This window comes from Anabrus simplex, chromosome 8 (assembly GCF_040414725.1).
Source record: "Anabrus simplex isolate iqAnaSimp1 chromosome 8, ASM4041472v1, whole genome shotgun sequence".
Classification (NCBI taxonomy): domain Eukaryota; kingdom Metazoa; phylum Arthropoda; class Insecta; order Orthoptera; family Tettigoniidae; genus Anabrus; species Anabrus simplex.
Genome location: NC_090272.1, coordinates 121,177,565 through 121,204,393, shown reverse-complemented (window position 1 = coordinate 121,204,393; position 26,829 = coordinate 121,177,565). Strand labels below are relative to the sequence as shown.

The window sequence follows — 26,829 nt, the reverse complement described above, 5'->3', positions numbered from 1 at the left end:
GCCCTTGTCTTCCTTTGGCCGATACCTTCATTTTTCGAAGTGTCGAATCCCTTCCATTTTTTTCTCAGATTAGTGTCATATAGTTTTTGCTAGTTGCTTTATGTCGCACCGACACAGATAGGTCTTATTGCGACGATGGGACAGGGAAGGGCTAGGAGTGGGAAGGAAGCGGCCGTGGCCTTAATTAAGGTACAGCCCCAGCATTTGCCTGGTGTGAAAATGGGAAACCACGGAAAACCATCTTCAGGGCTGCCAACAGTGGGATTCGAACTTACTATCTCCCGAATACTGGATACTGGCCGCACTTAAGCGACTGCAGCTATCCAGCTCGGTTGTGTCATATAGAGGATGGTTGCCTAGTTTTACTTCCTCTTAAAACAATAATCACCACCATCACTGGATTTGGTTAAGAAGAGAATCCACAAGGTTGTGCAGGTACGTCACATGCAAGTTAAGCCACTCGCTGAGGGTTTGACCGTGCAATTCCACCAAATTGTGGGGATACTGATGTCGGCGTTTTGCGCACTGTTGCAACATGGCCCATTAATTTTCAATGGGGTTCAAATCAGATGACTTTGCAGGCCAATCGAAATGTAATAGGGTGGGGGAGTGTTCACAAAACCGGTCACATATGCGTCCAGCCCGATGAACTTTTGCTGTTGTCATCTTGAAAAATCGGAGTATCAATAACATACTCATCATGCAGATGTTGACTGGAAAGCAACGCCTGATCATCCAGAATGCTTCACTAAACATGCTGGTTAATGTTAGTGTCACTTCAGTGAGCGGGCCCAATCTATGATACGAAAAACACTCCCAAAACATCACAGACCCACCTCCCGCTTGAACCTGACCGTGCACACATCCAGGATGGAATGCTTCATTTGGCCTTCGGTGCACTCGTTGATGTGTGTCATTTGAATACAGGCAAAGACGTGATTGGTCAGTCCACATTACGTTTTGCCAGTCAGCTACTGTCGATGATGTCTTACCCATTAAAGACGCTCAGCCTTATGTGCCTCTGTGAGCAATGGCCTCTTGCGAGGTGACCGACTCCAACTGTTCACTGCATGCAGTTCCCGTTGCATTGTTCTCTGACTAACAGGTTGGGATGGACTTTCCTTCACTGCTGCAGCAATTCCTGTCGGATTTGGAATCACAAGGCGTGAAACGCGTCTCTGTCCCTCTCAGTCAGGATCTTCTTTCGACCACAATTTTGACGTCATGTTTCGTGCCCACTTGCAGTACACCGCTGCTTGTTGAACAGTCCGCTGCGCAACACCAACAAATCCAGCAATTTCACGCACCGTATGGCCATGGGCACGGCCAAACACGATTGCTCCCTTTTGCCACTCTGTCACATCCTTACATCCTCCCATATTGACGCACACTGTCCGCTTGAAACATCAATGTCGCTACGGCGTTATGCTCAGTGTAGAGGCAGTGCACGCGCAGTTCGCTGTGCGATCTGTACAGGCTTGACCATCTATCCGTGCGTGCGCACTAGCATGACTAATTTTTTGTCCGGTAAGCTTATATATCCAGCCTAATGTCACTGTGCACGGGAAAGATCAGGGCGATTTTGTGGAATCAGTCGAAATAGTTCTTTCCCTTTCCTTTTTATTTACAATGTGTACATAGAGGAATTGCCACTTGAAGCGTATAGCAGCAGTTTTGTGTGTCGAGCGTAACACTCGTAACATTGCGACACGCTCTTCAGCAAAGACGTGCAGTGAATTATTTAAAAATAATTATAGCAATGAAAATTGATGCCAAAATATCATAGTTTAGTTTTAAAAATGATACTTTATTGCTGTGTAGTGCTTCTGAGATCGTATTATGCACCTCGGTCTGCAGGAAACAGTCGAACGCATACTAGCCGATGACGTAACTACTGTTGATCTCGTCATCCGCTTTGCGTGCGACAGTGGATTAATCAAAGGTATGTAAATTTCAAGTGTTCTGTTACTCAGAGAACTTTGGATTTATTAGTGACCTTTTCGATTTAATACAATACGTTTTTGTTTGATTTTGTTCTTCATCTCGAAATTCCTTCGTTGAATAAACAATTTTGTTTTATTTTAAATTTGTTTTCCTCTTAATTTGCTCAGAGAGGATGATTACCTAGTTCTACTTCCTCCTAAAAAATCACTACCGAGCTCGATAACTGCAGTCGCTTAAGTGCGGCCAGTATCCAGTGTTCGGGAGATAGTAAGTTCGAACCCCACTGTCGGCAACCCTGAAGATGGTTTTCCGTTGTTTCCCATTTTCACACCAGGCAAATGCTGGGGCTGTACCTTAATCAAGGCCACGGCCGCTTCCTTCCCACTCGTAGCCCTTCCCTGTCCCATCGTCGCCATAAGACCTATCTATGTCGGTGCGACGTAAAGCAAGTAGCAAAAAAAAAATCACCACCACCACCACAAATTTTTTTGAACATTTAACTTTTGTCACACATTTACTCGATAGCAGTATATAATGCGAATAAGAAGGTGTAGTAACAATCAGTCAATTCTTATTATTATGATTATTATTATTATTATTATTATTATTATTATTATTATTATTATTATTATTATTACCCTCCAGGGTTGGCTTTTCCCTCGGACTCAGCGAGGAATGCCACCTCTACCGCCTCAAGGGCAGTGTCCTGGAGCGTGAGATATTAGGTCGGGGATACAACTGGGGAGGATGACCAGTACCTCGCCCAGGCGGCCTCACCTCAATCAATCAATACTGATCTGCATTTAGGGCAGTCGCCCTGGTGGCAGATTCCCTATCTGTTGTTTTCCTAGCCTTTTCCTAAATGATTTCAAAGAAATTAGAAATTTATTGAACGTCTCCCTTGGTCAGTTATTCCAATCCCTAACTCCCCTTCCTATAAACGAATATTTGCCCCAGTTTGTCCTCTTGAAATCCAACTTTATCTTCATATTGTGATCTTTCCTACTTTTATAAACGCCACTCAAACTGATTCGTCTACTAATGTCATTCCACGCCATCTCTCCGCTGACAGCTCGGAACATACCACTTAGTCGAGCAGCTCTTCTTCTTTCTCTCAATTCTTCCCAACCCAAACTTTGCAACATTTTTGTAACGCTACTCTTTTGTCGAAAATCGCCCAGAACAAATCGAGCTGCTTTTCTTTGGATTTTTCCAGTTCTTGAATCAGGAAATCCTGGTGAGGGTCACATACACTGGAACCATACTCTAGTTGGGGTCTTACCAGAGACGTATATGCCCTCTCCTTTACATCCTTACTACAACCCCTAAACACCCTCATAACCAGGTGCAGAGATCTGTACCCTTTATTTACAATCCCTTTTATGTGATTACCCCAATGAAGGTCTTTCCTTATGTTAACACCTAGGTACTTACAATGATCCCCAACAGGAACTTTCACCCCATCAACGCAGTAATTAAAACTGAGAGGGCTTTTTCTATTTGTGAAACTCACAACCTGACTTTTAACCCCGTTTATCAACATACCATTGCCTGCTGTCCATCTCACAACATTATCGAGGTCACGTTGCAGTTGCTCACAATCTTGTAAATTATTTATTACTATATACAGAATAACATCATCCGCAAAAAGCCTTACTTCCGATTCCACTCCTTTACTCATAACATTTATATATATAAGAAAATATAAAGGTCCGATAATACTGCCTTGAGTAATTCCCCTCTTAATTATTACAGGGTCAGATAAAGCTTTACCTACTCTAATTCTCTGAGATCTATTTTCTAGAAATATAGCAACCCATTCAGTCACTCTTTTGTCTAATCCAATTGCACCTGATATACTGAACAGGGGCCTTGGTGGGGGATGACATGTTTGGAAGGGATAGACAAGGAAGAGGGAAGGAAGCGGCCGTGGCTTTAAGTTTGGTACCATCCCAGCATTTGCCTGGAGGAGAAGTGGGAAGCCACGGAAAACCACTTCCAGGATGGCTGAGGTGGGAATCGAACCCACCTCTACTCAGTTGACCTCCCAAGGCTGAGTGGACCCCGTTCCAGCACTCGTACCACTTTTCAAATTTCGTAGAATAGCCGGGAATCGAACCCGGGCCTTCGGGGGTGGCAGCTAATCACACTAACCACTACACCACAGAGGGGGATCAATCAACTCAAGTTTCGAATAAGCTCTCTTTGCGTGAGGTTGATAATACGCTTATCACTTGTATGGTTTGATATTTTTCAACCTTTATTTTTGATTTACTTTTGTTCGTGTATTTTTCTGTGTTATAATCGAATAAATTATTAGAACCGAGACTTCGGCATCGGTTACAGAGTATATTTCTGTAGTTACTGAAACATGAAACCAGTTAAAGTTAAGCATGAACATCTAAGTGGTGTCCGGCTCCACGGTTAAATAGTTAGTGTGCTGGCCTTTGGTCACAGGGGTCCCGGGTTCGATTCCCGGCAGGGTCGGGAATTATAACCTTAAATGATTAATTTCGCTGACACGGTGGCTGGGTGTATGTGTCGTCTTCACCGTCATTTCATCCTCATCACAACGCGCAGGTTACCCACGGGAATCAAATCGAAAGACCTGCATCTGGCCAGCCGTAATTGTCCTCGGACACTCCCAGCACTAAAAGCCATACGCCATTTCATTTTCATCTAATTGGTGCATGGCTGGCAGTTCCTTTAAACTACGGAGGGTGTCCAATGAAACCTATCAAACATTATTTAATAATAATCTTACAATAACGAATAAACCCTTTGTTCACATAACTTGACAATATATTGCAACACTTCTATCTGCTGTAATTATATTTTAGTAGGTTTTACATTTTATTTGAGGGAGCCTGTATCGCATCCGTTACGCCCCTGATTGTCATACACTTCGTGGCCCTTCCCTTTCTCTTCCCGATACCCTCATTTTCAAAGGATTAGACCTCATGCCTTTTCTCTCTGATTAGTGTTAAGGGAGGATGTTCGTCCTGTTGCGCTTCCTCTTAAAATATGAAATCAATTCAAATCAAAAGCACTTTGTTTGCAAATGAGGTGTCTACCTCGGTGGCAAATGATACACAAAAAAAATCATTATCAAGCACTAAATTTAAAGAAAGAAGAAATTTTCCTAAAATAACAGTACTACACAATTTATACTAATAATTTTTCTATTAAACACACAGATTAAAAAATTCTACTCATAATATATTCTGTACTTACACACATAATCAAGTCATATACAGTAAGTAGAATCACTTCAAGTAATATACAACTGCTGCAGGACTTAGGATCTGCCTGCCCGAGGCGGTAAAGGCGTGCTCGGTTCGCCCGGAAGGACGTGGGTTCGAATCCCCGTCAGGAAGTCGTAAAGTTTAAGGAACGAGATTTCCACTTCCGGAGGCGCATATGGCCGTGAGGTTCACTCAGCCTACACCAAAAATGAGTACCAGGTTAATTCCTGGGGGCAAAGGCGGCCGAGCGTAGAGCTAACCACTCTACCCCATCATGTGCCGAGGTTAACAATGGTGGAAGTCTTTACCTTCCACTCCTCCAAGGGCCTTCATGGCTTTGCTTCTCTGCTGCAGGGCTTAAATTTGCAGTACTTTTATAAAACTCCTTTTGATACCTTACAAGCATAACGAACTGCTGCGTCTTAACTACAGCCCCTATTGCCACCGCTTTTCAGAGGTGTTTTTTGTTGCTAGTGGCTTTACGTAGCACCGACACAGATAGGTCTTATGGCGACGAGATTTTCAGAGTTCCTGAAGGGCCTTCACAGCTACCGTAGCGGTCTCAGGGTCCACGAAGTCCCCATTGTACTTCACTCGTACAGCCAGTCCCCTACTTCGGCTGTTCAATATTCATAGGCAAGGGAATGGAATTGAATTAATTTATTCACAAAAATTCTTTATATACAATAATTTCACAGGTCGAATGCCCTCTAACATTTCATTTTTCTCTGTTGTTTATTCTTTTCTTGAATATCTGCACAGATTTTTGGAAAAGAATCAAACCATTTCCGTGGTAAATTGTTCCACTCCTTCACACCCTTCCCAATAAATGCAAATTTACCCCAGTCGCTTCTGCTAAAATCCCGTCCAATTTTATACTTGTGGTCAACCCCGTCGATATAATTATTTTCCAACTGAACCCTGTCACGGATTTCCCCCCATGCTTCCTCTCCTGTATAGGCTCTATAGAATCCTATTAGTCTAGTTTTCTCCCTTCTCTTACTTAAAGCTTCCCACCCATGTTTCTCTAACGTTTCTGATACAATACTTTTTTCCCTGAAATCTCCAATTATAAATCTTTCGGTTTCTCTGCACACCATCTATTAATCACCATAATCACCATAACTTGTTCAGTCAGGAAAGTTTACACCGCGTCCAATACTTAACGAGTTTCACCCACCCTCATTACTCCATGTTGCAAACAACACAATAATGAACTTTGAACCAATCGTTCAAGAGCAAAATAATTAATCGTCTAACCAGTATCATTATGAATCTATCACTTCCCTATAATTTCACAGAAGAAAATGGTATTTTCAATCCTCTAATAAACTCTGCATTGTGCCCTGACCTTAAAAGTGGTGGGTAATATTTCTTTTAAAAACGTAGCACTGTCTATTTATCTTGTCTTGTCTTTGATATCTGCAGCCCCTCTATCAAGCACGATTCATAGCGTGTAGGAGCTGTACTGACAGCAGGTCTGTTGAGAGACACCATTGGCAGCTCTTTGAACTTCACATGACTTATGAACAACCGGAGCGCTCTCCACCCTTCAGCTGTATAAATTCTCCACTTGAGCACACTTCGCATTATTAAGTGTTCAAGAAGCTACTGTGTCGTAAGTAAGTAAGTAAGTAAGTAAGTATGACTCTTAATTTTAAAATATATTATTTATATAGGTAATATTAATCCATATAATAAAAATTATAATGTTGTATGTTAGTTTACACGTATTTTCTCTCATATTTCGTATTTAACTAAGACAAGGCTTTTGGAACGCATTCTTGTGATTAGAAATTTTACAACATCACGTCCCCTATGCTGCGAGCCAACATTCTGGTGGTAAAAATATTTTGAACGAATGGGACTGTGGGACTCGAATCGTCTAGTCACGGTGTCCTACCATATAGACTTTATTTATAAAGGTAAACGTCAGAATGGGAAGAAAAAATCATTAATTTCGCTGCAAGATAATACTATGTATTCACTGAACAGTTCAAGTGTGATGGTCATCATTGCATTGTTCTTGCAACCAATAACTGGTATCATTTAATGTATCTGTGTAAGGTAATACAAGCCTGGATGTACGCAGTTCGACATCATGCCTATGGATATAGCTCTTACGCCATCATGGCGAATATGCGACGACTTCGCTGATGGAAACGAATTTTTATTCAAAAAAAAAAGTACAAAAGTCGTCGTCGTGAGGGATTCATCGATTTATTGTTGTAAAGAAGACACAGAAACATATAACGGGTAACAATTTATTATTATTATTATTATTATTATTATTCTTTTTTACCCTCCAGGGTCAGTTTTTCCCTCGAACTCAGAGAGGGATCCCACCTCTACCGCCTCAAGGGCGGTGTCCTGGATCTTCAGACTCCGGGTAGGGGGACACAGCTGGGGAGGAGGACCACTACCTCGCCCAGGCGGCCTGATCTGCTGTGCAGAACAGGGACTTTGCTGGGAGAAGGAAGCGGCCGTGGCCTTAACTTTGGTACCATCCCGGCATTTGCCTGGAGGAGAAGTGGGAAACCACGGAAAACCACTTCCAGGATGGCTGAGGTGGGAATCGAGCCCACCTCTACTCAGTTGACCTCCCGAGGCGGAGTGGACCCCGAACCAGCCCTCGTAACACGTTTCAAATTTCTTGGCAGAGCCGGAAATCGAACCCGGCCTCCCAGGGTGGCAACTAATCACTCTAACCACTACACTACAGAGACGGACGTACAGTTTTTTAATAGAATAAAAATGTAAGTGTTCTGTCCATCGCCGCCACTGCTTTATGGCTCTGAGTTGTACAGGAGTGTCCTAAAGAAGCACCAATTACTGGTCCGGTATCGAATATTTTAATATTGTCGATTTATCCGGCCATTTCGTTATCCGTCGAAGCTCGCAGCAGGTCGATTAAGAGGGCATCCACTGAATACTCTTAATTTGTTAATAATTTCCTACTTATTGAAAACATTCGATTCCGCGTCATGAGGGGAAAGGATACTTCACAGGTGGAGAGGCACGGGAGTGAAATAATCGTAGTCAAGAGATGTTACTTCTTCTTCTTCCATTCCCACCGCTTTTCCCGCACCTGTGGGGTCGCGGGTGCGCACATGTGGATGTGGCCCTGTTTTACGGCCGGATGCCCTTCCTGACACAACCCTATATGAAGGGATGTAATCACTATTGCGTGTTTCTCTGGTGGTTGGTAGTGTAGTATGCTGTCTGAATATGAAGATTCCCCGAATCCCCGAGCCAGAAGAATTAATCAGAAGCGATTAAAATCCTCGACCCGACCGGGAATCGAACACGGGACCCTCTGAACCGAAGGCCAGTACGCTGACCATTCAACCAACGAGTCGGACAGTCAAGAGATGTTACTCCCCTGTAATAATGTTTTGAATACACCTACGAGGGCAAGAGCGAACAAGTTCTGAGAGATGGTGACCTACTGGTGATCCCTCTTGGCCACTGGGATCTTACTAGCTAAGAGGTCTTTATCAATACAGACTGTTACTGATGCATATTGTTGTTTATTTTTGGAATAAGTCACTCTGGAGATATAAGCTATTGTTTCGAAAATTGCAATAATCAAAAATGCACACCGATAATCAAATGGGATAAATTAATCAGATTGGCAACTGTGATCAATGATGATAGTAGTGATCATTTGGTGGAGACGAGTAAAAGAAGAAATAATATGATTGGAAGTTTTGAAATACCGTTAAAACTGTGGAATCTTGTAAAATATATCAACAAAGTAATTCGTAATCCACAACATCTCGAAAATATTTACTTTCAAAACGTTTAACTTGAGCTTGCATAGACCTTTCTATGGCATTGCTTCCATACCACCACTACATAAAAATTCGCCTGTAGTAAGAAAGTATGAGCATTTTAATAGAATGTCACTGAATTGTAATGAATTTGACTTTGCGGCACCTATTTACAAACACCTTACTCATCTAAGATATTTTCAAACATCCGTAGAATAACGGCGTAAGGACAAACTGACCACGACTGCACAAAAATATACACTGAAATATTAAATTAAAAACGAACATACAATCATTATTAATTTAGTTTCTTTGTTTTCTTCTATTCCCTTGTATTTCTACGTTCATTGTTTTTGTCAGTTAAGTATGTACGCATTATTATTATTATTATTATTATTATTATTATTATTATTATTATTATTATTATTATTATTATTATTATTATTATTATTATTATTATTATTATTATTATTATTATTTCAGTAAACATTTTGTAGCAGAAATTATTCCGTTACTCTGTTGTAATTGGGGAACTATCCCTATCTTGGACGCAAATAGACAAATAGACAATACGACTGTTTCATAAAACTGAGATTTTAAAAAGCAACTAATTAGTTGCCTGAAGTTTTGTTTTGTTGGGAAATATCTTCCATGTATTCTTCACTTCATATTCGTGTGTTTTTCCTTTAGTAACATCTGTGATATTTTGTCAGGTGTTGGTACCGAGGTATGAAGTTCAGTCCTCTCAAAGTGTTTACCTTAATTTACAACTATCTCAAGGAGTTCTGTGGCGCTACATCCATCCATGGCCTGAAGTATGTCACTGAGGATCGTCGACACTGGCTGGAACGGTGAGTACTCCTCGACAGTACCGGCACAACGGCGTAGAGCATGTTTGTCAAATGATAGCCGAGGGCCTGAGCGCATAATTTACGAGCTTATTATTATTATTATTATTATTATTATTATTATTATTATTATTATTATTATATGGAAAAATTATTTCGGTGGCAACACTTGCTTGAAATAGCCTAACAACTAAAATCAATTAAAACCATTACAAAACGTCAGCAAAAATCCACAGTTCTAGCCCTTCAGGCAAGCAATTCAATGTTGAAGAGATCCTAGGGATATGAGCTACGAATTTTAGGTTTATAAAATATAATCAAGTATGATAATATGTTTTATTTATTTATTCCTAAAAATTGCAATCCTTTTCTTAATTATCGTTATCCGGTCGATTAGATTAGCAATTTGCCCTTTCTACCACTACGAGCGCTAATGTAAGTTAATACAGAGTTTCACTTAATCCTTATAACTACATTCGGTGCCGACATTTTTCAAAAATCAAAGAACGCCTGAGGGTATTGAACCAAAGAATACATTACAGAAAGAATTATGTAAATACATTTATTTGGTTAGAATTGGAATAGAAAAGAAAACGAGTAGAGAAACAAGTGATTTTAGGCAGTTTTTCAGGAATTGCATTTAGGCCGGAAGTGATTTTTGAAACTTGTTTTTTTTTTTTTTTTTGCTTTGATAGAGCTATCCAAGACTCACGATTTGAAACATTTCCTGGCCCTTTAGCCCTTTAACTTTCCGCACAATCAAGAAAATTGCTTAATTTTACGTTTTTCCTAGTATGGAGACCTTTACTTTGTTTGATCCAAAATATTTTTCAACATTTAAAAATATAGCATACAAATGAAAGAAAATGACATATCTCAAGAACTTATTCCAAAAAAGGAAAAGGAAATGTCATGATAACAGGATAATAATACAAAGAAGTATATAAAAATTTGGGGCTAATAATTACAGTGTCCTGATTATTTGAGTCTCGCCTTACGGAAGATCCGTGTTATCCGAGCCCGATCAAAAATGTTAACCCTCGAAGTGGCGGTCATTTATCCTGTAATGGCAGCGATATTTTACCGGTGTTGCAGACTCTTGGTATAAATTGTATTAAAAATCGTTGACTTGTTATACATACATAAACAGCACACCCTTTTATCCTCAAAAGCACAAGGAATAAGATGAAGATGATACTAAAGGTGTTATTTATCATCCACAAAGTGTAAGACCAAAAATATGTTGAATTTGTTTATATTATTTATTTTTCGAAAAGTTTTGCTATATATAAAATGTTTATATTTATGTAAATTTAAAAATGACATATACAAAAGATGCACCAGTTCATAGTAAATAGGTGCGTACCAGTATATAGTTTATAATACTGTTCTTAGCTGGAAAAATTATACAACAATGTATACAACAATTGTATGCTACCACTTGTACATTTCACTCAGAGTCACTTGGGTGGGTCTTTCTTTTTACTCCATAATTGTGAGACCTCCAGAAGTGCACTAGTTTATAACACCCCTGGTGAATACCACCATTACATCTTCGACACCAGAATGTAGACTTCTCCTTCTCCTTCTTCTTCTTCTTCTTCTTTACTTTCAAGCACACAACACATAGGCGATTGTTATTCTGTGGCAATATTTCGAGAGCATGAGAGGGGCCCTCCTGCATGACCTGTTGGCCTCACAACTGGAATTGGGAACTATTCATTTAGCAATCCCCTAACTATAGTGATCATGAAGTCTCATCGTACTAAAGGCTTATCAGTGTTCTTTATGTACAGGACGTATGTGTCAAATAATGTCATATCTAGAAGGTTCGAAAAAAACTGCTTCCAGTACCTTCTAGTGGGTCTGGAACAAGTGGCATGGAAAATGCACTTACCTTTATTATCTACACCTCCCATGAAGTTATTGTACTTATGAATCAGTAGTGGTTTCAACCCCTCATTTCCCTCAGTGTAACATCCCGTTGTGAGATAATAAACTGGTTTCCTTGTTTTCGTCTCTTTATAAGCAACCAGTAGAACGTCACCTTGCCTAAAGTAAACGATTTGCCTAGGTTCAAGTTTTGTACCTAAAACAATCTGAGACAGTCCCTTTGAAGATTTATTCACTGTTCCTGTGAGGAAATGATTCAGTATTGCTGAGATGAGTGCATATCAACACTTCAGATTGATATCAGAAGGAAAACTGGCGACTAAATATAGCTGGCTCAGCTGAGACATTCGTGTGGCCGGCCGCTGAGTATGTAGCAGCTAGCACAAGACAGCGGAATTATGACGCTACTTTGGCAACGATTTACACTAGATTAGTGTAAGATGTTATTATACAAACTATTTCATGATTATGGCCGAACATTTCTCCTTCAATTGAATCGTAATTAGCACATTTCGATGAATTATAATAAGATTATCGAAATAAAATAAAGAGCATGTCAAAACGCCTGATATCAGGCGTTGCCACTGGGCAAACGCATAAAACGCCTGATATCAGGCGCTTGCCACTTGGAGGGTTAAATAATTTTCCCGCTTCCATCTGCGCCAAACAGTACAATTGTTTCATGGCTGGAGCCTATTAGCCTTTCTCTCGTAATCGGTATCACGCTGAACGATCAACGCAATGACTCCATTGCTTCTCGTGTCGAGTCGATTGTCACTAACCACCATCCAATTACTGTTCCGCGACTTTATTTGTCAGTGGGGGAGCCCAGGGCAAAATGGTCCCTCTAGGAAAATTTATGCATGTAATACTTAAAAGATTCACTGAATTTTTCCTGATTTTGGGCCATTTTAATCTGAGCTTGAGATATGTGGCTGTGTGATTCTTGGAATTTCGATCTGAGTTCCTTTAATTCGGAAACGAACGATTGAACTGATCAAAGAACTGTTCTAATGTCACGATCTACAGACTCTATCACCTGTCCGAAATTTCTTCCTTGAGAATTTCAAGATTCTCGATAAATTGGGTTTTCATTTCACTGAGTTTGGCTTCCACTTTAGCACTGGAGTCAGAAAATCTCTTCTATAATAATGCACCTGCTTCCTTAAATCTTTGCTCTAAGTTGGCATTTGATTCATTGAGCCTATTGTTATTGGTCTTGTCTGCTTCAGCAAACTTCTCTAAAGCGGACTGAGCTTCGGCAAACGTAGACTCCATCTTATCACTGGTGATATTTACTTGGATAGTTAATTTTTCCATCTTAGCATTGGTGTTATTTGTATGGATAGTTAATTCTTCCATTCTGGTATTTGATTGTGTGTTGGACTCCGTCAGCTGAGTGTTACCTCTATCTATCTTCTACTTTTGGTCATTAATACTCAGCCTAAGAGCTTCAATGGCTGCGATTAAGTTATCCATGTTAATAGCGAAGTAATTATCCACTTTAAAATATTTAAAGTTCTATGAAGCTGTAATAATATGAAGTACTAAAAGTGTATCAATTTTACGCTCAAGTGTTGGAACGAAATCTTTCTAAATTGAAGTTACCTCCTGTGCATAGTTATTAATGTAACTTACCTTGATACCTAAGCAAGTTTGCATTACTTTACTTGTCGTAGCTCCAAATCGAGGCCTAATCACGTTCGTGCGCCATCTATACATTTACTTGGAGTGGCTCCATTCGAGGCCCCACGTTGGGCGCCAACTATACAAAACCCTCTCTTTACCGGGAAAAGATATGGATTAAGGAATAAGGGCATGTGATTCAACAAAGGGGTGAACGATCTTTATGGAGCAGGTACAGAGAGAGGTATACGCTGAACGAAACAACAGTTGAATTTTTAAAGACAAATTTATTCATTTTATTGAGTAGAACTTCCATTTTCCCTATTATATGCTCGATCAAAAATGATTTTTAATAAACGGATTCACTTTCGTCCTGAAGTTAAAATAAAATTAATTGTAATGAATGTCTGTCATTCCAAAATAAATTTCATTTTTAAGTACAATCTCTTCCTTTAAAAGTTCTTAAAGTTCTTTCTCGAACTCGTTTGAATTATGAGAAAAGGGAAAATTATTTAATTTAAATTGAGTTTCCTTCACTTGAAAATATTGAAATTGTGCCGTTGCATTTTCCGTAGTGTTAAAAATGTCGCCAAGTTGACTGAATGAAGTTGCGCGTAACGAAATTTATGTAGAGCGAACGCAAATAATAGTATGATTCAGAAGTCCATAGGGGCCGAACTTAGAAAAAAGAGCATAATCGCTATGGCAGTGGAGGAAAAGGAAAGGAAATACGAGTCAGATTGTTAAAAAGGAATTGTATTATTATAATTCACTAAGAAAAAGCAAATGGAGGACACATTTGTCAGTTGCGTTTAATCGCAGAAAAAATTATAAAATAAATATTCTTCAAGCAGGAAAAACAGAAAAAATATAAGATATAAGTACATCTATTTGAAAGAAGCAGTGTTCTCACAATAAAAGAAGAGGAAACCTTAATAAGCAAAGCAAGTCGTCATACGAGAACCGAAGTAGCAGTTACCGGTAGAATACCAAGATTGCCAAGCATAATTCAAACGATAAATTCAGGAAGGAAGAAGAATAAGGAAAAGTAACACGACAAGAACGAGAAGATTATCAAAATCTAGCTCTCTTGTTAATAAAATAGAGACTAAAGCAGTATTGAAGCTAATATAGTACAATTGAAAGCAGTCTTCATTGAATATCAAAGATAGAAAAGCAGTTATAAATTGTCAACTCATTAAAAATATCGATATAAATTCCCACATCTCGTATTATTTTGTATTTTGTTATCATGAGCTAGAGCAAGAAGAACGGCATAATGTACTACTAGATGTGCAGTGGGCAGTCTTAGAGATGGATCCAGCCCACCTGATGCGGAACGTGAAACCAGTTGATCTTTAGTTTCCAACCGGCCGAGCGCAGCAGCTCTAGAATGGATTGCTGATGAATCGTCCTGGACAGGAGAATGATAAGCTAAGTTTTCCTAAATCAAATTCTTAATTGAATTAACGCAAAACAATGTTTGCAGCTTGTAACCGAAGGTATGTACCTGTAGTAACCTCAAAGTCAAGCTCTCGCGAATAAGCTATATTAGAATCGATACATAAGATTGGAGTAACTTTCTTTGTGTATAAATTAGAATAGAATGCTACAGCTATGGGAATCTTACCATTGATATTATGAATAGGTCAAGTTTACTTAGACAGGAAAAGACCAGTTATTGAGAAGTAGATATTATGAATGGATAGAGCAACCTAATGTTTATTTGGAAATTCTAATGATATAGTTAGGTAGAGATATGCAGCAGATATGTGTTTCCTGTGTCATTGAAGAAATAAGAAGGAATATTATGATATACTAGGAAGTTGAATATCGTCGTGATGAGATAATATGTGATCCAATGTAGTGGAGATAGCTATATTTGAGGATTATACGTCGAGAGATATGTGTCTATGAGAAGAGATTGAGATATTTAAGAGGAAATGGATACGTTAAGAGAGGATTGCGGTTGAAATAAGTAAGCTACGTATTGTATTGAAGGAAATGAATAATCGTCGAAGAGATTTTATGTTAGGAAGGCACAGAAGAGATAAAATTAACACGAGATATGTGTAGCTTAGGACTGGGTCTTGTACAGGCAGTACTAAAATGAAAGGAAATCTCATCCAGGGAGCAAAGAACTATAATGTTGACATATCTGACCTAGATTAGTGATTGTATAGCCAAGTCCATCTTATTATAACCATATTCACGAAATAAAGTTATATATGTTAGTAGTTACTCGTGATAAACATCCCATATGTGTGTTTCATTTGATAATGAACAAAGTATATGGTTGAAATTATTAATGTTGATTTCGGTAGTCGTAATTAAGCTGTTCAATGGATTTTAAGAGCTGAATACACGTAAGGAGTGTTATACTATATTGATAGTTGAGCACATATTTTCAGATGAGAACTGTAATCAATTAAGAATGAATAGAATTAGAGTTCTGTTAGAGACTTTCACTTCCTGAGGTTATGACATATGATTGAAGTTTTCAAGTAAATTGCGGTTAGGCAGGTAGATGCAATATTTTGCTTGGCAAGGAAAAGCTATGAAACATAGCATGTAATTCAAAGGTAGTCATGATAAATAATTATGTTGGAAAAGCAATTTAGTGCTCCAGAATAATTTCAAATTTAGGAAATTGGTAGATACATTGTAATTAAGATTGTTTTAAGAGAAGTCAGCATGCCAGTGGATATTATTTGAAAGAAATAAGTTCAGTCACCGGAATAAAATGTTATATGTTAGGTTAGCTCATGTCAAGCAGGTGATGATCATACTTGGAAACGAAGACGTACCCTAGTTGTAAATAGAACCATTCCCATGTGATTTATTTGATTTTCAAGAGTTATGATGTGAACCGTTATTTTAATTTTCTCCTTCCAAGACATTTTATTTTACTTCAATAAACCATATAGTTAAGATTAACCATGCGTAGTGAAGTTATTTATAGGTAGGAGCTATAGAATAAGTTTATAGATGTAAGTGACATGCGATTCTTGTTTCACTACGTCGTTTAATTTGGTACGTAGGGTGGAGACGTCCATCTGAGGTATTGATAGGCTATAATTTTAGGAGCACCATGCCTCTCCTCAGATCCCACGTTAAGCGAAGATATTTACCATAACTATACACTGAGAACATCTGAGTTGCCGGAGAATTTTAATACGCCTCTACTGGACGCAGCAGTAAGGTGCAAAATTTTTCCTAGAGTATTTTATAAATATTTAACACTTGAAATTGTGAAAGTCTCTTCTAGAGTCCCTTTAAACACTTCACAAAATATCGCAAAATGATTCGTCTTACAAAGTTCGGCCTTATAGATTTTTACGAATTGACGTTTTGTGATAATACTGCTAGAATATTACGATTCCCACTAAGAGTAAATAAATTTTTCGTTGAGCTGTTATCCAGAATCACTGATTCTAATATTCCACCAATGAAAAGTTAGTCTCGTGGAATTTTAGAAAAAAGAAGAGTCTGAAAAACACTCATATCACTTGTAATCTGGAATTCAGGACTGGATTGTGAAGATACGCGGTTCAGCGAACAGCATGTTTGGCAGCCGGTGACGTTATGTCATCACCCATGGTATCACGTTTAACTCCCTCGTTGAGACCACATCTCATGTCCCTCGCTCCAATCCCGCGTTGAAACTACGTCTTCAATCCACGTTGAAACCACGTATTCAATCCCGCGTTGAAACCACGTCTTCAATTCCACGTTGACAGGTAGACATGATTATAACAGGCACTCGTTAAGTTTTAACGCCTTTTTGTCGGATGTTAAAAAACACGAAAATGTTCATCTGACTAATAATGATTATTGAGTGTCCTATCTAACCTAGTTCAGATTTAATAATCAGACGACGAACACAGTATCGTGTTAGGTGTACACGTAAAAGTCTGGCAGTAAATTGTTAATGGTTATTGTTCTGGAAATCGTCGTTTATAAAAGCACAGTTTGAGAATATTTACAAGTGTTTTCACACGTAGATCACAGTCTATTTAAATGACGAAATGTTATATCTCGCGAATGTTTACAAAGTATTGTCATACTGAGATCACAGTCTATTCAAAATGACGAAATGTTATATCTCGCGAATGTTTACAAGTATTGTTATAATGAGATCACAGTCTATTCAAAATGACGAAATGTTATATCTCGGGAATGTTTACAAGTCCTGATTGCGGTAGAGTAGAATGCGGTACAACATCACGCACTCGAGACGAAAGATTAAATACCGTACGTTGATAGTTCAAAATTGTCATTAGAAGTGCATTTGAAAGCACTATTATGAGATAGTCTGGTTTAGTAAACGAAATATTATTCCACAAGAAAATGTCCTTCACTTGTACACGTTTATCAGTTGTAAATGTTTTAAGTTATTCTGTCTCGAAGAAAATTGTAAGTTTTAAATAGTCAAGTTCACTCGAGTTAAAGTCCAAAATGTAAAGTAAGTTACTATCACCAGCACTGTTAAACACTTTAAAAATGGTGAGATTACCAAGTCATCGTAGTAATAATTGAAAATGTCCAAGTCCGACACTGTTCTGAAGCAGAGTACCGCTACGCGATTACTAATTTCGACTTTCGACGTGTATATTCGCATTCAACCGCATGCTGTAAGTTGAGAACTGTCTGACCGGGACAAATGCCTGCTCTTTTATATAGTGCAGCTGTGTTAACTTGCCTACCCGTGTGATAAAATTGCATTTCTTTACGGTGGAATAACTTTTAAGTTCGTGAGCCGATTTTAATGAAATTTACATATGTTGTCGTTTAAATCATGTGCTAAAAGATGGTATTTGATATCTCCACGGGATAAAAAGTTAGTAAAAATACTTCTCGTATGTTCTAGAGCAATAATACGTTGTTCACGTGATCATTACGTCACTTTCCAACGTGGAAGTTCTGACGTAGATAGCTCGCTGTTTGCCTGCCTGAGCCGTGCCGTTGCAGTTCTTCGCACGTCGGGCCGTGTCGTTGAATCTAATTGACATTACAAAATAATGTCCCAGGCCATTAATGGTTCCTGGTAAAATATTATATATTACAATTATATTATTATTAGTATTATTATTATTATTATTATTACCATTATTATTATTATTTGCCAGATAATCTAAAAATGTGTAAGATGTATAATAACTAATTGACAGTGCTAGTGGCAAATATGTTTAACTAGCAAATGTACCCGTGCTTTGCTACGGTATTCTACAATGTATACGGATTTCTACGTAAATGACTGTACACGCAGAGAGTTAGATTTTATTAAATTTTACTGTATATCTCTTTGCGTTATCCCAGAAACACCACGAGGAGGTCCCCATACCTTCTTTCCGATGTAAGGTGCGCGTTGGTGACAACTTTTTGAGTGGTCTGCATGGTTGGTCCTATATGTTCCCGTATCTCCTCTATTTATACGTTTGATTGAGTTAGAAACTATGAATAGTGTAAAATTTGGGTACAGTTGCCACACATTGCTTTATTTTTCGCATACTTATGTGGCAGATAGAATCATAAATGTTCCGGAAATACCGTGGAGCACAGAGGTGTAAGAAGGTGCGAGTATAAAGAATGGCCATAGAAAAGATCAAACCTTAATTTAAAACTCTAAAATTCGAAATTTTAATTCTTTCCTTTTTCTCTCTTTTCAGATTTTAAACCTTGTTTAATTATAAATAACAATTGGGTAGACCTAAGGGGAGCTCTTCAGCTCTTATAACAAAGTTATTTGAAACCTAGATACACAAAATATAATGATTTTTAAAGATATGAGCTAGGTAGCTCAAACGCTACACTATTACAGTAAGAATAGTTAAATATTAATAGAGGCATTAAGTGCCCATTCTACCTGACTTTAGTGAAAAAGGAAAAGATTTAATATGTCGGCCGTAAACCAAAATGTTAGGAGGCGAACACTTGCACTCCTTTGAAGTTCACTTGAAAATACTTAAAACCCTTTGCGGACTATGGGCCGAAGTTACAGAGACTAAGCTTATACCACGGAGGTGACTAGACGGAAAGAAAATTGTAAACTACAAAAGGAAGAGATACATTTTAAAGTTTACGAAATCATAATCACCTCAATACCAATTTGAAGGGGAATAAAAGAGGGTTCACACTCTTTACAATGAAAAGTTAGTCTTGTGGAATTTTAGATCTTTAGACTTGGTTGGAAATCTACGTAGAAAGATAGAATTTTATATTAAGAAAGAATTTGGAAACCTTCCTCGGAAGTTAGTTTTCTGAGACTATTATATGATTACAAGATGTCTGCCATTGCCTTGACCTGGTGGGCCTTCCGGAGATGGGCAAGGCTTGCCGCCCCCCCCCGCCCCCCACCGCCCCTCTCGCCCCCTTTATGAACACACTATAAACCTCTTGAGTGGAGCGATCGAGAGACAACATGGCCCGAAAAGTAATAGCTTTTATAGCGGAGAGAAAGGTTCCAGAATTCTCTAGGCCGAAGCCCTTATACATCCACAAATTATATTGGTTCATTTAATAAATGAACAAAATTCCTTATTGGTCGAGCGTTTAGAAGAAGGAGGAAAGGATAGCAGTGTTAGTAACCTAATAACACAAAAAACATTACATCATTTGAGTTCAGAAAACCTCGAAATTACAAATTTCTTTGAAAATTAATTGTTCATCTTCCCACCAGAGGGAAGTCGACAGCGGAGACATCTGACGATAAACGTTCAAACTTCTTCCAATACACAGTTTGAAGTACACGATACAGATGGCCTTCTAAAAGGCGCTCACTTTAAATGCACGGAGAAAGGTACTCTGATATCTGTCTTCATTGTGAAGCTGGTCCATGCCCTTACTCGTGGCGATGATCCAGAGATTCTGAGCTGATATCTTTTTCAGAATGTTTTCGAACGCCAATTTGGAATTCAGGAGGAAGCTGGAAGACACCAGCGGTATCGCAGCCAAAGGACGTAGGTTACGAGGACATAACCAATCAACCAAGGTGAATTCGTTCAGTCTTGACCTAACTGACTAATGGAGCAAGTTGCAATGGTGCCTACCATTCAGAGAGAGAGAGAGAGAGTTGGGGGGACTGCTCTTTGTCTCCTTTCGGATGCGCACTGTACTCAACATTTATTTGCTGATGCCTCCGAGGCTTCACTCGTCCTCGCGAATCGGTCGCAGACTGATTTTCAAAACGGATCAACAGTCCTTGACCTCGTCTTGAGTTCGGTTGTCACCCCAAGGACACCACCAGATACGATGAGGATGTCTCGCTTCCTTGACCTAACGTAGGAAACCTTCGTAGAGGTGATGGCTCCTCCCCGCCATCACCCGTGGCGACCATCCAGTAAGTCGATGCGCTTTGTCGCCCCCGGAATCCTTTCGGACGCGCACCTCATCCCACGTATTTGATAATATCCCCGAAGTTTCAGTCGTCCTCGACACTCGGGACTGAATCCCCAAACAGAAAAAAGCCCTGTTCTGAGGAGCAGCGACCTCGTGTCGAGTTCGGCTGTCACCCCGACGATATTAACTAGTACAGTGGGGGAGTACCAGCTGCGATCGCAGCAGGCTTCCCCGTAGTGATGGCCCCTCCCCGCCATCACCCGTGGCAACCATCCGGAGAGTCAGCACGCTTGATCGCCCCCGGAATCCTTACGGACGCGTGCTGGGTGAACGGGGAATAGCGGAAACCTTTCCTACCCTTCTTATATGAACTGAATGCGGACTGCACAGTAAGCGACATGTTCAACAATAGTATGTTTTTGTCGTGTCTTGCTGTTGACTGGGCGCCGAATGTCTTGTGACTATAGAGCAAAATTAAGGCTTTTCCCAATCCCATTATTTCCCACCAGGTCTTAAAATTATGTTACACTAAGGAATAAGGTCGTAAGAAAAAAGAATTGAGTTTTTCTCTTATAATTGTTTCCTACCGGAGGATTGTTGAATTGGGCTGTGAAACTCCTGCTCTCGCATTCAATTCTGGGCACATATTCCCTTAAGGATATCAAATACTGTAGTAGTGTTCCTACATCAATCCTGTAGATGGTGCATCACGCTCAATGAACAGTGATTACTATGTTTCACGTGTATTACAAGCTGCCATTTCCTCATACATTAATACTTTTTTTGTGGCAATAATAAGTTTGTTCGTTTCCTTAGAAACAGGTCCGACATATCATGCTTCCAAAAACTGAACCGTAATATTCTTTCCAGTTATTCAGAGCACTTCCTTCGTGATATACAGGCCGTATCGAGGCTATCATCGAACCGAGGTGCCATAAAATCTGAATACTTCCTTAAATGGCTACATAAAATATTCCTCTCTCATCTTATAATATATCAAAAGCAATCATAAATAACATGTTCAATTTAACGTAATTTTAACATAAAATGTACAGGCTTGAGTTCTCGCTTACTATGTTTAATTTCAATAATCATTCAGTAGCCGCAAATGAATCCGTTCCTTTCAGTAAGAACCTGTGAATCTTAGTGTTATACTAGAACATGTAATCCCCAGGGACTCTTAACTTGAGAGCGTGGGTTGGCGACCACGGGCCCCTTTTGTGTCCTGGCATTGTTTATACTTACTTGTACCAGGCTCCTGACTTTCGTCTATCCTATCTGACCTCCATTGGTCAATTCTTGGTCATTTCCGACCCCGATGGTATTAGGTTCCCAAGGCCTATGGAGTCTTTCATTTTCACACCCTTTTTTGTCCTTGTCTTTCTTTGGCCGATACCGGTACCTTAAATTTTCGACGTGTCGGATCCCTTCCATTTCTTCTCTCTGACTAGTATTATATAGAGGATGGTTGCCTAATTGTACTTCCTCTTAAAACAATAGTCACCACCATAAGAACATGAAAGTAATTAACATCATCACTTTTTTGTTCCATTCCTTTGCTGGTAGAATTACAGCTATTCAGGATCTACAGGAAAGATTATATGTAGGGTTGGTAATATTTTTGCGGTTTGACATCTTCAATTCATCAAAAGTTTACAGGATTGATGACAGAAACGTCATTACATTACTTCCCTGCTACGTTGTCATTAGAACCGAAAGGTTCGTTGTCGTTCACTCAATACAGAGCATGAAACTGCAAAAAATAGAGAATTATTAACGTTAAGATAAAAATCGCATTTGTATTCTATACTGTATACGGATTTATACGTAAATTACTGTACGCGCAATGAGAAACATTATATTAAATTGCATATGTCTTAGCGTTATCCGAGTAAAACCACGGGGACGACCGCGTACGTTGCTTCCGATGTACGGTGCGCGTTGGGAAGTTTTGATGAAAACGGCAGGCCACGCTTCCTATTGCTATTCACAATCGAGTTCGGTAATTTCTACGATAACGGCAGGCGCACTTGCCTAATGCCATTTACAATGGAGATGGGGAGTTTTCATTATAAAGAGAGAAATACACCGCAGAATGGCAGTTTGGCGACTCTCTTGGCTTCTACCCAACGAACAACCACGAGTTTAGAGGAATGACGGCAAAAACGTCATTACATTACTTCCCTGCTACGTTGCCATGGGAACCTGCAGGTTCGTTGTCGGGCACTCAATACAGAGCATGAAACTGCAGAAAATAGTCATTTTCTATACATTTGAAGAGTAGGCGAAATTATGTACGTAACAAAAGTTATTTAAAATAAAGTTACGTTTCACACATAGTCTCCGGATTTTACAGAAAATCAATAGTAAAAGAGAAAATTGAAAAAAATCCTGTTCTGGTCTTCCTTTAAAACCCCAGTCTTTTCTGTGATTTTATATCATATGCATATCTACTGTATATCTGCTCCTGAATATACACTAAATATGAAGTTTGGTCGAGATCTATGCAACCGTTTCGCCGTGATGGTGGAACAGACGGATAAACAGACAAGAAAGCTAATAATAATAATAATAATAATAATAATAATAATAATAATAATAATAATAATAATAATAATAATTTCGTGTGGTTATTTCTATTTGCTAGTGGCTTTACGTCGCACCGACACAGATAGGTTTTATGGTGACGATGAGATAGGAAAGGCCTAGGAGTTGCAAGGAAGCGGCCGTGGCCTTAATTAAGGTACAGCCCCAGCATTTGCCTGGTGTGAAAATGGGAAACCACTGAAAACCATCCTCAGGGCTGCCAACAGTGGGATTCGAACCCACTATATCCCGGATGCAAGCTTACAGCCTCGCACCCCTAACCGCACGGTCAACTCGCCCGGTGGTTATTTCTAGCCGGGAGCAGCCCTTGTAAGGCAGACCGTCCGATGAGGGTGGGCGGCTTCTGCCATGTGTATGTAACTGCGTGTTATTGTGGTGGAGGATGGTGTTACGTGTGTTGTGTGTCTTGCAGGGATGTTGAGGACAGCACAAACACCCAGACCCCGAGCCAAGGGAATTAACCATTTAAGGTTAAAATCTCCGACCCAGCCGGGATTCGAACCCGGGAACCTCTGGACCAAAGGCCAGCACGCTAAACATTTAGCCATGGAGCCGGACACGCGAAAGCTAAAATCCATTGATACGGTCTTGAGTTGACCTAAAACGGATAAATATATGAAAATTTGGCACAATAAACGAAATTACAGACAGCGGACTCCCAACAGCCTTATTTATATAGATATAGAAACCAACTGCAATTTTAAATAACTGATCAACCCCCTGAGTTGCAGTAACACAGCTAAATAATTCTAATGTTTTGCTATAGCTGTGGTGTACAGCTTTCTTGCCCTTCTGATTTTGCATTTTCTTAGTATATTTACAGTGGTATAATGATACTTTTAAATACCGGTACTTACAACTAATTTAATACATTTATTTTCCTGTTTTAATTGGTGAAAATACTTTCAAAGTAACCCTTTATTACCGGCACACTTTATCTTGGTGCATTTGTGTACGGGGATGAGGAGTAAGGAGGGAGCTGTCCCAGTTCCGATAGTGCTGCCAACTGAACGAAAATGAAATCTGAATTGAATCGAGAATATGATCGATCGATATGAAGTTTCTAAACCGTTATTATCTTAAGCCAATAACTGTGTCACATACACATTATATAACATTTTTCGATGCGAATCTTGTTCTGTAAACATGTTCCTGAATTGCTGACTTATTTTTACAAATATTATAAAACTGCTTTTATAATGGAAAATCTGAATATCTGCATTTAACATGGAAATTATGAAAATTAATATTCATTAAAAAATACACACTCGTCGGACCTTGTACTCACACTTACTTGTTACCTGCTTACTTACACATACGTTATTTGAAGGGCGCCAGCTGCCACTCAGTACAGCAATAATAGAATGAGACTCTTGACTATCTCTATGGTGTGGGGTAATAAGCTTACTTTTGACAACATACCATATAAGTTCTGGGAAAAGGAGATTGACGTTCGGTTTCCCCATTAATTTTGAGGTTAAGATATTTTACTGTTAATGAAATAAAACTATGAATTCGTTTGATAGAACAATATATATTCTTTAAATAATATATCAAAAAATAGTGAGTCTTGTTGCGATAAAACAGATGAGAATATGAAATTATGACATTGCAACTGAAAGAAACTAGGCATGAATTTGAATTCTTCTTGACCGGACATTTAACAATTTATACAAAATATTTCCCTCACTGATTCACTTGACTGTACCTTCAACACTTTTAGTGTAATTACGACGTAATCCATTGCTCTGGTGTTTACTATAGATGTGTCACGCCTAACTTGGTGATACGTCCTTGTGACTGCTTCTTCTCCATATCATTTGACTTCTTTGTAAGTCAATATGGTATGACCTCTTGGCAGGTCCAGAGTTGCCCTCTCTGACTTCATGGTAAGCCCTTGCGTCCGTGTCTTCAACTGAGTGAGCGACCAACCAACTTTTGGCCTCACTCTCTCAATGACCAATAATTAATGGCTCACTGAGTCTTCTCCATCTCTCGTTCACACTTGTTGACTGACCAACTAAGGCTTCTTGATCTAGTAGACTTCTTCACTGTACTGCATCCGTATAAGTAATGACTGACGCTACAATATGCATCCACCTTATATAGACGTTGGTTGACACCGCTACGTAATCTCCAGAAATAACCATGACATACTCCCACAACGCGGCAAATATTACATACAGTGGTGAAATAGCCCTGCGGCGGCTAACTCCGTGAGCGCATATCTAAATAAATACGATGACATAGCCATGGCGCGGCGATGACTTGGCAGAATCGCCACTAATCTTGCACAATGTCCCAACGTCACACCCAGTCTCTGATTTATACAACAATTCTCACTGTACAGGTATTGAGTGTTATACTACACATATATATATATATGCATACATCTAAGTGCAATCTTGCAAGCAACAGGCAATTGCAAAATTGAATAAAACGGATAATTACAATAATAGTAACAATATCACAGATAAAATAATAATAATACTGACATAATAATAATAATAATAAAATACAGATAAAATCATACAATAATAAAAATACAGATATCACCTTGTAACGGGATTTGAACCGTTACAATTCGCCTCCCTCATAAATAAATCGAAGAACAAAGAATCGATTGATTTATGAACAAAATTATATATATATAACACTGACACAGATAAACACTTTAAATGAGTATACAACAATAATTTTCTTTTTCAGCATCCATACATTTTATAATACATCACATATGAGAATTTTTCTCGCACATTGCCATCGTAGATAACTGTTCAGTGTCCCATTCTCTTTTTCTCTCATACAAATCACAAGAGTACAGCACTCAATTTAACACATACAAATAATTTTAAATGATTACACTACATTCTTCTTTTTTTTAACATATCAAAACTTTTTGTGAAATATCACTTATATGAGAACTGTTCTCGCATATTGTTATCGCAGATAACTGTCCAATGTCCTGTTCTCCGTTTTTTTTGTCACACAGCACATGACAATGTAGCACGTATTCTTCCAATATACCAATACGACACTTGGTTCACACGCATATCGCAGATGTTAATTTTATTTTGCCAGTTTCTTACAAAAATTAATCATCTTATTGTTATCTCAACAAATCTCACGTGAAGTACTTCTTTACATTCACTATACGTATAATACTGTAAATAGCGACAATATCCCCTTCCTGAATTTATAAGAATATGCACACTCCCCGATACAGTTCACAATAGTGAAATACCCCTGATACAAAAAATACCTTCAAGATATTTTCCGCCTCTGCAGATGATGAAATGGAACTCTGAGTAGCACTCTGTCACTCAAACTGAATCAATTTTGCCCTTATTAACTTACATATCTCAATAGATCACATCCTCCTTGGCAACAATAATTAAAGAATCAACACTATGGCTACAAGATGGTTCAATTATTCCGTAATCCAGCATAATGTTTATTTGTTCTTAGACTTCACTAGCATTGTTTTTAGATGAATGGGGTACTTACCTCCCACAAATGATGAATGCTCATGTACTACAAATTTATGTTCATATA

At 38.8% G+C, this 26,829-nt stretch overlaps 1 protein-coding gene across 1 annotated transcript in view; it reads left to right on the top strand.

Moving 5' to 3' along the window:
* The first annotated feature begins 700 nt into the window (after positions 1-700).
* LOC136879333 (sodium channel protein Nach-like) overlaps positions 701-26,829 on the top strand; it is a 105,270-nt gene continuing 79,141 nt past the window's right edge. Inside the window, exons 1-2 of the mRNA XM_068229071.1 lie at positions 701-772; positions 9,743-9,813. Coding sequence (XP_068085172.1) covers positions 701-772; positions 9,743-9,813 — 143 coding nt within the window. The remainder of the gene's footprint in view (positions 773-9,742; positions 9,814-26,829) is intronic.